The sequence below is a fragment of the Elephantulus edwardii genome, unplaced genomic scaffold, assembly GCF_000299155.1.
Source record: "Elephantulus edwardii isolate Elephantulus edwardi_28Jun2011 unplaced genomic scaffold, EleEdw1.0 scaffold00208, whole genome shotgun sequence".
Taxonomy (NCBI): domain Eukaryota; kingdom Metazoa; phylum Chordata; class Mammalia; order Macroscelidea; family Macroscelididae; genus Elephantulus; species Elephantulus edwardii.
Window position 1 is genome coordinate 2,735,477 of NW_006399958.1, and position 11,721 is coordinate 2,747,197.

Here is an 11,721-nt window from a genome sequence, read left to right on the forward strand (position 1 = left end):
AGAGAATTCTGAACTTATCACTACCACCCCATCAATGCTGCCTGGTGACTATAGCAACGGGCCCGAGTGTGTCACGCACAGGATAGGGCAGATCCATTGTTCATATGGTTGCTAGGAGTCACAGTGAACTGGAGAGCATCTAACTGCAACAACCACCTCTCAACTGAAGCTAGTTGTGAGGGGTTCATCTTACAAACAATGAACAGAGGCCAAGAAAAGGACAGTGAGTGCCCAAGGGGACCTCCCTCTTTCCACACCTCTCCCTTCATCTCCCTGGGCTCCCAGGAGACCCCCAGGACCCAGACCTTCTTGATTGTTCTGTCCACCCCCCCCAGCCTCCCACCCCAAGCCATGGCTGGAGGCTCTGCCCCGTACCATCGTGACTCCCGGAATCAATGTGACCTTGAGGTGCCGGGCTCCCCAACCTGCCTGGAGGTTTGCGCTCTTCAAGGATGGAGAGATCACCCCACGGAGACTCCGGGATGTGGCCGAGGAGGTGGCGGAGTTCTTTCTGGAGGAGGTGACCCCCGCCCAGGGAGGCAGGTACCACTGTTGCTACAGGAGACAAGGGTGGGGACCAGGGATCTGGTCCTTACCCAGTGATGTCCTGGAGCTGCTGGTGACAGGTGAGTCCAGGAGGTCAGGGTGAGGAAGAGAAGGGACACGGGGGGTGGGGGGTGTGATGGAAGAGAGAAGAGGGCAGAGAGACATAGAATGAGTGAGATATGAGAATACACACATCCACATTTACATAATAAAACTATTCATGGCCATTAGGTGGGAACTAACTTATAGTTGACCCTTCAGCAGGTTTTCAGAGGCTGTAAACCACACAGGAGGAAACTGCCCATCTTTCTCCCTCAGCGCAGGTTGTGGACTTGAACTGCCAACCTTTGGGTTGGCAGCAGTGCATACACACATTCATTGTTTTTCTTATGTGCCATCAAGTTGCTTCCAACTCATAGCGACTCTGTATACAATAGTTCTGAACTCCACCCTATCCTGAGCCATTCTCACTGTCTCTGACACAGCTGCCCCTATTACCCCACTTACTGTGTTCCCAGTATCTTTCTCTCCTGTGCTGTCTTTCCACCCTTCCAAGCATGATGTCCTTCTCCAAAAACTGGTCCCTTCCGGAAGCATGCCCAAAGTCTGTGAGATGGAGCTTCAAAATCTTTACCTCTAAGGAACAGCTTGGTCTCACCCTCTCCAAGACAGACCTGTTTGTTTTCTTGGCAGTCCATGGTATGTTCAAGATTCTTCTCAAGCACCACAACTCAAAGGCATCCATTCTTCCTCTGTCATCCTTTGTCATTGTCCAGCTCTCTGATGCATAGCAAGCAATTGCAAAAACCATGGCTTGGATCAGGCGCTCCTTAAGTCTCTAGACTGATGTCATTACTCTTAGCACCTTTGAAAGGTACTGGACAGCAGATTTCTCTAACACAACTAATCTTTTGATTGCTGCCAAGAGTGTGGATAGTGGAACCTAGCAAGCCGGAATTGTTAACAACCTCAATCTCTTCTCCATCAATCATGAAGCTGCCAATTGGCCCAGTGGTGAGAATCTTTGTCTTTTTGATGTCGAACTTCAATCCATATTGAAGGCTGCAGTCCTTGACCTTCTGCAGCAAATGCTTCAGGTCCTCCTCAGTTTGAGCAAGCAGGGTTGTGTCATCTGCGTAACACAGGTTATGGATGAATCTTCCTCCGATCCCGATGCCACATTCTTGCGCCGCCAACTCAAAGGCACAGGGTTCGAATCCACCAGCAGCTCTGCAGGAAGAAGATGGGGAATCTCCTTCCATATGATTTACAGCCTCTAAAAACCCGCTGGAGGGTCAGCTAAGGGTCAGTGCTAACGCAACACCACACATACATAGACACATATATATTGCTGTTGTTGTTACAGTCCATCTTGTAGATTATGAGGCATAAAAATAAATGTGACGACAGACAAGCACCTTGTTTTATGGTACAACATCCTCACAATGTCCACGGTGTCTGAGCCTGCTGCTGTGGTCACTGTTGGTCCAGTGTAGGGAGGGGCTTCTTGCACTCCCTACTTTTCCAAGTGTAAGTCACTTACTGCCCTTTCCTCTGACCCTCTGGGGGGAGGGGGGTGTCTCTGAGGCTGTAAATTGCACTGGAGGAGACTGTCCTAAGTTTTCGGTGGGTTTGAATCCCCCAAGAGGGACGGCTTTTGGGCCATCAGCGCCACTGCCAACAGACTACGCCACTTTTGCCAAAAGGTCTCTTTACAGTGTTAAGCAAGGATGTCACTTTGAGGAGTAAGGTGGGCCTGAGCAGAGAGAGCTCTGGTGGCCTAGCGGGTAAGGAGTCGTGCTGCCAACCCAGAGGCAGATGGTTCAATGCCACCAGCTGCTTTTCAGGAGGAAGATGTGCAGTCTCTCCCCATGTGATCTACAGTCGCTGAAATCCCACTGGAAGGTCACTTTGGGGTGGTCCCAACTCAGCGACTGTGACAAAGCAGTCAGTGGAGGAAGCCTTGGTGATTGGCTTCAGCAGAGTGCAGCCTTGGAAGCTCCACGGGGTGGCCCTGCCTCATCCTGCAGGGTCACTCCACGTCAGAGAAGACTCAATATCAAATGGGCCAGGTGACCCCTAGTGACAGGTGGAGGCATTTTTTCATCATTATAGCTTGAGAGGATATGTGTGACCGGCCTCTAGTGGGTGGAAACCAGGGGTCTAGTGACCAGAGATCTGCTAAACTTAGTGTGAGGGACATCCCTCCCTCTCTCCCAACAGAAAGTGTTCTGAGGTGTTGTTCAGTCACCTGTGACTCACAGCGACCCTGTGAGGCTGGACAGCACTGTAGTCTTACTCTGGTCTGCGCTGTCCTCACAATCGCTGTCTCTGACAGATGCCAAGTCCACCGCTACAGTCACTGTCAGGCCAACTCCTCGAGGGTCTTCCTCTCTTTCTCATCTTCTACCTCTCCGAGCATGATGCCCTTTCCCGAGGACATCCAGCCCCAAATACTAAAGCGGAGGCTGAGAACAGTGGAGGAACAGAGGAACGCAAGGAGAAAGACCCAAAGACACAGCAGCTGAAAACCAGGCAGGGAGACTCACACTGAGATACAAGTGCACGCGGAAGGGATGTGGTGAGAGAGAGAAGGGATGGGACAGGCACGTGCAAGGAGAGGGTGCAGATAACAAGGACACACACACACACACACACACAGAGGGGGGGATGTAATGAGGGAGAGAGGCTCGTGCAAGGAGAGGGACAGAGAGAGAGAGAGAGAGAAGGGATGCTTGGAGAGACAGTCTGGGGAGGATGAGGAGACAGACAGAGTGGGCAATCCAAGGAAGACACGGAGAAGGAGAGAGAGGGAGACAGGGAGAACCCGGGTGAGACATGAGGAGAGGGAAAGAAAAGCCAAGGAGGTGGAAGACGGAGGAAGACAAGGAGAAGGAGCGCAGGGGTGGAGGAGAAAACGGAAGAGGGAGCAGAGGAGGAGGAGAGAGGAAGGCTGGAAGGTGGGGTGGGGGGGAAGTGGGGTCAGGGTGGAGGAAGGGGAGGAGCGGGGTGGAGGAGGGAGAGGCTGAATGAAGAGGAGGGGAAGGATGGAGGAAGAGGAAGGAGAAGATGGAGGTGGGAAGATGCAGAAGGAGGGAAGGGGAAGGGGAATCGAAAGGGGAGGTTGTGGACAGAGGAGGGGAAAGGGAAGAACAGAGTGGAGGAGGACGGCAGGGAGGAGGGTGTCAAGAGGAGGGTGGAGGGGAGGATGTAGAAGGAAGAGGAGGATGATGTTGAAGGATGAGAAGGCAGGTGGGGACGGATGTAGGTAGAGGAGGAGGAGGAGACGGAGGGGAGAGTGCCTAAGGAGGGAAAAGACAGAAGAGGGAGGACAGAGGAGGATGGAGAGAGATGAGGGTGGGGTGGAAGGGAGCGTGGAGAGGAGGATGTAAGTGGGAGGAGGGAAGAAGGGAGGGGGAGGAGGGTGTAGGAGGAGGAGCATGGGGAGGAGGATGATGGAGAGGAGCATGGGGAGGAGGGTGATGAGGAGCACGGGGAGGACGCTGATGGGGAGGAGGCTGTACGGGAGAACATGGGGAGGAGGGTGATGGGAGGAGGCCATAGGGGGAGGAGCATTGGGAGGACACTGTAGGGAGGAGCATGGGAAGGAGGGTGATGGGGAGGAGCACGGGGAGGAGGGAGACAGGGAGGACGCTGTAGGGGAGGAGCATGCGGAGGAGGGTGATCGGGAGGAGGGTGGGGAAGAGGGTGTTGGGGGAGTAAGATGAGGAGGACTGCGGAGGAGGATGGTGGGCAAGGGGAGAAGACTGAGGAAGAGATGGGAGGATGAGGAGCGTGTGAGGAGTTAGGGTGGCGGAGGACGAGGAGGCGCGGAGGAGGGGTGGAGAGGGGACCTGCGCGGACCGTCCCCCGCAGCTGCCCGCGCCCCGCAGACTCGCTGCCCAAGCCCACGCTGCTGGCGCTGCCGGGCCCGGTGGTGGCGCGCGGCGCGAACGTGAGCCTGCGCTGCGCGGCGCGCGTGGGCGGCATGAGCTTCGCGCTGTACCGCGCGGGCGAGGCGGCGCCCCTGCAGTACCGCGACGGCGCGCAGCCCTGGGCCGACTTCCCGCTGACCGCCGCCCGCGCGCCCGGCACCTACAGCTGCTACTACCACACGCCCTCCGCGCCCTACGTGCTGTCCCTGCGCAGCGAGCCACTGGTGGTGAGCTGGGAAGGTGAGCGCGCACCGCACGCCCGCCGCCCCCGGGAGTCCACGCCCCCACGCCTCCGCCCCCGGAGTCCACGCCCCCACGCCTCCGCCCCCGGGAGTCCACGCCCCCACGCCTCCGCCCCCGGGAGTCCACGCCCCCATGCCTCCGCCCCGCACCTGGGAGTCCAGGACCTCACGCCCTCCGGCCCCCCCAACCTGGGAGTCCAGGACCCCACGCCCTCCGGCCCCTCCCCCCAGTCCAGGACCCCACACTCTCCGCCCCCGGGAGTCCACGACCCCACGCTCTCCGCCCCTGGGAGTCCAGGACCCCACGCCCTCCGGCCCCTCCCCCCAGTGGAGTCCAGGACCCCACGCCCTTCGCCCCTAGGAGTCCAGGACCCCAACCCCTCCGCCCCTAGGAGTCCAGGACCCCAACCCCTCCGCCCCTGGGAGTCCAGGACCCTACACCCTCCGCCCCCCACCCCCCACCCCGGGAGTCCACGCCCCCACGCCTCCGCCCCCGGGAGTCCACGCCCCCATGCCTCCGCCCCGCACCTGGGAGTCCAGGACCTCACGCCCTCCGGCCCCCCCCAACCTGGGAGTCCAGGACCCCACGCCCTCCGGCCCCTCCCCCCAGTCCAGGACCCCACACTCTCCGCCCCCGGGAGTCCACGACCCCACGCTCTCCGCCCCTGGGAATCCAGGACCCCACGCTCTCCGCACCCCCCAATCCATGACCCCACGCCTCCGCCCCCGGCAATCCACGCCCCATGCCTCCGCCCCCGGACCCAGGAATCCAGGACCCCACGTCCTCTGCCCCCGCACCCAAGAGTCCAGGACCCCATGCCCTCTGCCCCAGGACCCGGGAGTCCAGGACCCCACGCCCTCTGCCTCCAGATTCGGAGTCCACGACCCCACGCCCTTCGCCCCCGGATCCCGGAATCTAGGACCCCACCCTCTCGGCCCCCGGACCAAGGAGTCCAGGGCCCTTAGCCTCTCTCCCTTCAGACCCGGCAGTCCAGGACCCCACGCGCTCCGCCTCAGGCCCCAGAGTGCTGACCACAGGCCCTCCTCCCTCAGACTAGGGAATCCCTGCCCCCACTATTCCCCTCCTCTTAGACCTTGGCGCCCCCCACCCCCTCCCCATCGTCCTCTGTCCGTGTCCAACTCCACCTTTGGGGTTTGAGTGATGGCCACCCCGGGTGTACAGGAGAGACTACAGGACTGCGCGCTGACTGGCTGTGCCTCCGCTCCGTCCACAGGCGATCTGTCCTCGGACTATACTCGGGGGAACCTCATCCGCCTGGGGCTGGCCGGCCTCGTCCTCATCTGTCTCTGCGCCTTGGTGGCTTTTGACTGTGGCAGCAGGAACAATGGCCCCGGTGGCCCCCGGCCCTGAGTCCCAGGACAACAAGGATAAAGTCACCAGCATGAGAAGACCAGTGACAGATGGAGGAGAAGCTGTGCTCCTTGGGGTTGACCTGGCAATTTGGGGGATCCCTAGTCTATGAGGCTCATATACCCGCCGCCCCCAAACCCACTTCTGTGGATTGGATTCCAGCACGCTGCCACCACAGAGGACAGAGATACCTGGAAGGGAGCTCTGGTGGCCTTGTGGCAAGAAGCTGCACTGCAGTCCTGAAGGCAGATGGTTCGAGGCCACCAGAAGCTCCCTGGAAGAAGGATGGACTATCTCCTCCTGTGCGATTAACTGCCCTGGAAAACTGCCTGAGGGTCAGCTGTGGATTGGTTCCGACTCTACGACTCTACGGTACACAATCTTTACAGAGCTCGACTCCACACAGCCCCTGACAAGAACAACAGTGTTTACAGACGCAGGCTGCGGCATCTGGGGTGTGCATGTCAGAAGCCACGCACTTAACCACTGCGCCACCCTTCTTCCGTCCTAACTGACCCAGCTTTATATGTCCAGCGTTCCTTCATCTAAGCACTCCCTTTTTCCAGGTCATTTCTCCACCTGAGGTGATAAATAAATCAAAGATTTAAAAAAAAAAACAAACCCTTACACACCAACACTTGACAAAACAAAATACAACAAACAACTCCAGTTAGCCAAACAAACACCCCTGTTGCTCTGAAGTCCACTCTGGTTCCTAGAAACCCTATAGAAAAGGGTTGTTAAATGGCCTCAAGTCACAATGACCTATGAACAACAATGACCTATGTATAACAGATCTGAACTCCTGTCCTGTCCTGCGTCATCTGCATCACCTCTGCTAGGATGTTTGGTGTTGTTGTGACAGACACTGTGTGAGTCTACCTTGCTGAGGGCCTTCCTCTCCTCTGACCCTCCACCTTTATCAGTGTGATACCTTTGTCCAAGCTCTGGCCACCTCCTGACCACAGGTCCAAAGTGTGTAAGACCAGCTTCAACATTCTTGCCTCTGCAGAGGTGCCTGCCTGCACTTCCTTTATGTAAAGAGTTTCCCAGGATGCAGTCTTTTTTATTTAAAAAAAATTATATTGATTTGCTTACAAAGTTTATATATATAGTTTCATCCTATTCTTCATTTACATGCGTTTCATTAAATCATTCCCATTCATTATGTTATTGTTGTTATGTGCCATCGAGTCACTTGCGACTCATAGCGACCCCTATGTACAACAGCCCTAAACTCTGCTCTGTCCTGTGCTAATAGCACTGTCTCCGACACTCCCATCCCAATTATCCCAGTCACTGAATCAATCCACCTCATAGAGGGCCTTCCCCTCCTGCGCTGTCCCTCCACCCTCCCAAGCATGATGTCCTTCTCCAAGCACTGGTCTCTCCTTACAACATGTCCAAAGTATGTTAGACGGAACCTCAGAATCCTTGCCTCCAACGGTTTAACCCTTTCCAGGACAAATCTGTTTGTTTTCCTAGCCGTCCATGGTATTCTCAATACTCTTCTCCAGCACCACAGCTCAAAGGCATCAATTCTCCTTCTATCCTCTCTGTTATGCCCTTTCGTCACAGTTTGTTTTTTCCCCTTCTTGTTGTGTACCATCGAGTGGGATCCAACTGGCACAGGAGGAGATTGTCCCTTCTCCAGCAGAGCATCTGGTGGATTCGGACCATCTGAACCCATTAGCTGCATGCAAACATCATAGAGTTAAGTGGAGATAAGATTGAAGTTGTCAAGTTGTCATTTAGCGTGGATCCACACTCACAACCCATGGTGACAGCAGCCAGGAAAGCAAAAGACATGTTGTCTTGGGAAAATCGGCTGTCAGGGTCCCCTCCAAAGTGCTAGTGAGCAAGGATGAGAGTTTAAAGACTATGTTGCACCTGATCACAGCCATGGTCTTTCCAGTCACTTGCTGTGCAGCTGTGCATGTCAAAGTCAGATAATGAATAAAGATCTGTAGTCTATGAGGCTCATATAACCTGCCCCCCAAACAAACTAACTTCTGTGACAATGAATAAACGTGGCAGAAAAAGTGTCAATGCCTTCGAATTGGGCTGTTCGAGAAAAGTGCCCAATATTCCATCGACTGCCAAGAGAACACACAGATATGTCTTGGAGAAAAGTGCTCTTTAGAGGCAAAGATGGTGAAACTTCGTCTCACTGACTTTTGGGCATGTTGTCAAGAGGGGACTATTTCTTGGAAAAAGACATCCTGCCGGGGGATGTAGAAGGTCATAGAAAGAGAAGGCTCTTAACAAACAAATGGATAGAGAAGCTCTGGTATATTCATTCACACAATGGAATACTACGCTGCATTGAAAAATAAGGAACTCATGAAATATTATTCAAAAAGGGTGACCCTGGAGGACATTATGCTGAGTGGAATATCTCAGTCACAAAAGGACAAATATTGTATAGTGCCACTGTTGTAAAACGGGACTGACATCGGGGTTGGGGGGAAACTGAGAAAGATGGGATCAATTATGTATACTGCATTGAAACAGATGAGGGAGAGAACTGTTTAAAAGGGATATGTGATTAGGTATTTTTGTCATGACGGGAGTCCTGAATGAAGGCTGCATAGTGGAATGGACCTGGGGGAAGGGAACTTTTCTTTTACTTTTCGAAGAGAAGAGTGTACGACCTGCGGGTTCCACGTGTTCTAAAAGAGGAGTGCGGATGGGGGGGGGGCGACAAGAGGTGAGAAAAATTGGGGGCAAGACAAACGCATCTGATCAAGCCCCAGTTTATGCAGTAATTTCACAGATATTTATAGGGGAACTACAGAAGCCCAGCTCCCAAATACCCTTTACAGCAGGTAGGAGGGGCACGCCCTAAGGCAGTGAATCACACTGATCTAGGCAAGCAGTTTCCCAGGGATCGGTGGGGCTGCCTTATGCTGAGCTTGGCCACTGCGTGTCCGCGGTGGGTATGTGAAATGAAGTCCACGGGCAAAATAGTGTTGTTCATGCCAGAGCCAAGAGAGGTCAGGATGGCTTTCTCCTACAGACCTGGAGAAAAGTGCAACAATGAATGAATGGAAATCCTAAGTCTCTGTCAATTTTCATTAAAATTAATAATAATAAAAAAGACAGAATAAAAAGCAACACTGGCCATTTGCTTCTGAAATTACAGGCCCTCACAAACCCCTCCCTTATGAACCCTTAAACGTCAGATCTCTTCGTTATCGGCTCTGATCCAGCTCTAAGTCTTCACATTTCTTGAGGCATCTCCCAGAATTCACAGGCATCATGTCTCACCATGGACGCCAGAAAGCCTTGCTGTTAAGACAGACTTAATTGCTGTTAAGACAGAGACCGTTCTGGGCTGCTATATAGGTCCTTTCATTCCTCCAGAAGGAGATTATAGCTATCAGGATTTGATGCGTTCTGTTCAGATCCATCTCCTTGGGCTGTAATTTGAAGGCCAGAGCTCTGTGTCAGATGAAGATCCTCGTTAAGGAAGTGGGAAGTGACTTGAGAGGGTTTTGCAATTCACAGTAGTCATTTCCGGATTGTGATCTCAGAAAACTGTTGGGTATGTAAATGCAGAGAATGAAAAAGAGCAAAAGCTGTCACTTTATATTTTGGAGCCGCGAGGACGTTTTGGGCAATACAGAGAGTGAAGTCGGAACAGTATCACTGGAAGAGGCCGGAGACGCCGCCATGACCTCCCAATTTCTATTCCTGCTTTTCTCTGGTGAGTTGTGGCGAATAATAAGGTCATTATTGGGAGTGGTGGAGATGCAATCCGTATCGAACGAAGGCTGCAGCGTGCAACCTTCTTCAGGAAGCTCTTCCAGCAAGCAAGGTTATGTCAAATGCAGAACAGAGTGCAGGTTGTTGATAATTCTTCTTCAGGCCCTCACGCCACATTCTTCTTATTCATAGAATCCAACTTCTCTCATCATTTACTCAGTATGCAGATTAAATAGGTACGGAGAAAGAATCAATGATGCACACCTTTTTAAATTTTAAACCACATAATTTGGAGGAACATTCTTGTAAGTTGTACAGCACTCCTCTGTCAATTTGCTGCACTGAGGTAATCTGGGATTGCTGTGATGCCAAACCTTGTGCCATTGCAGGGAAAGGATCAAATGCCCTAACAGCTGCCCATAGTGGACAGTGTTTGGCGGAACTCCCAGTTGAAGACAGGTTTGGAAGCCGAAGCGGCATCCACTTCGTAAACCGCATGCCTCTGGACACTCTATGAACTTGGAGAAACAAAGATAGTTATAGAAAGGTTCAAGATAATTTTCCTGCAAGCTGCATGGAACAGTTCTTGATGGAGAGAATTGGGATCGAGATGTCTTGTATTCCGGGTCAACCTGTTACTGTCGCGGCGCAGAGTTGAAATTTATAAGCTGCGCCCAGGTGAGAACTTAATCCTGGGCTTCTGCTTTGGAGGTGGAATTGACCAGGATCCCTCCCAGATTTCCTTCTCTGAAGAGAAGACAGACAAGGGCATTTGCATCACGTGGGCTTCTGAAGGATGTCCTGCTAAAATTGCCGGGCTGCAAATTGGAGACAAGCTCATGCGGGTGAATGGATGGGCCATGACCATGGTTACCCATGACCAGGCCCAGAAGCGGCTCACCGAGTTCTCAGAGGAAATGGCCTGCCTGCTGGTGACGTGACGGTCACTGCGGAAAACTGTGCAGCAGTTCGTGCTGTCCTAGCAGCTGGCCACGGTCCCCGACTTGTGCCTACCCACTTCTGTACAATGACACTACCACTCCGTCTGCTCCTTGGTCTGGCTTCTGGTAAGTGTTGGGCCTAAGCTTAGAAGGGCAAGAGCTGGTCTCAAAGGCATTTCCTTGAGGTTGAACTCCTTCCCCTCTCTCACTCTAACCCGAGAGTCTGAGACCAGTTCCCTCCCACGGTCACAAAGGACTAGAAACAGGGCCTGGAGCTGAGCTGTAGCCAGTCTACAACGGCCCCAGGCTCACCACTGTGCCCTGCTGCTTGGCCAGAAGGGCAGTAAGTGCCCAGTCAGGCAAGGGGACACCAATTTCTGAGAGTTGCCAAAAGGCTGGAAAATGGCAGATGGGATTAAGCCTCTCCCCACGCTTTGCCCTGGTTTCAGGCTCGGTCCTGCCTTTGTGTGTAAACTGCAGGTCTGTGTCTTGTGCATGTTCCTGCATTTCCAGCAGAGAACTTCTCTCCCATCCGTGAATCACAGGCTCACGGTTCACCTCATTCCCTGAGGGCACCAGCCTCCCCAGGGTTCACCTGCTTTTAGGATATAGAGGAAGTTCAAGGCTGACATAAGTTCAAGGCTGACAGTTCAGGGCAGCTCTCAGTATTGCCAGTGTCTTCTCTGCCTGCAGGTTTAAACTTGCTTATTTTTTTTTAATCATGACTTTGATACAAAGCATTTTTTTTATCTTACTATTGGGAGATCCCCCCCTAGTCAACACTCTTGGTAACAGCAGCCAGGAAATCAAGAGACAAATTGTATTGGAAAAGTCAGCTGTGAGGGACCTCTCAAGAGTACTGAAAAGCAATGACATCAGGCTGGAGACTAAGGTGCATCTGATCTGGGCTATAGTCTTTGCAATTACGTGCTATGCAACGGAGAATTGGACAGTCAATAGGGATGATAGAAAGAGAA

At 53.3% G+C, this 11,721-nt stretch overlaps 1 protein-coding gene and 1 pseudogene across 1 annotated transcript in view; both read left to right on the forward strand.

Moving 5' to 3' along the window:
• Positions 1-6,095, forward strand: part of OSCAR (osteoclast associated, immunoglobulin-like receptor) — an 11,093-nt gene extending 4,998 nt beyond the window's left edge. The window contains exons 3-5 of the mRNA XM_006897373.1: positions 332-626; positions 4,440-4,721; positions 5,959-6,095. Coding sequence (XP_006897435.1) covers positions 332-626; positions 4,440-4,721; positions 5,959-6,095 — 714 coding nt within the window. The remainder of the gene's footprint in view (positions 1-331; positions 627-4,439; positions 4,722-5,958) is intronic.
• Positions 6,096-10,413: 4,318 nt separating this feature from the next.
• LOC102873171 lies at positions 10,414-10,786 on the forward strand (annotated as a pseudogene).
• Positions 10,787-11,721: the final 935 nt, after the last annotated feature.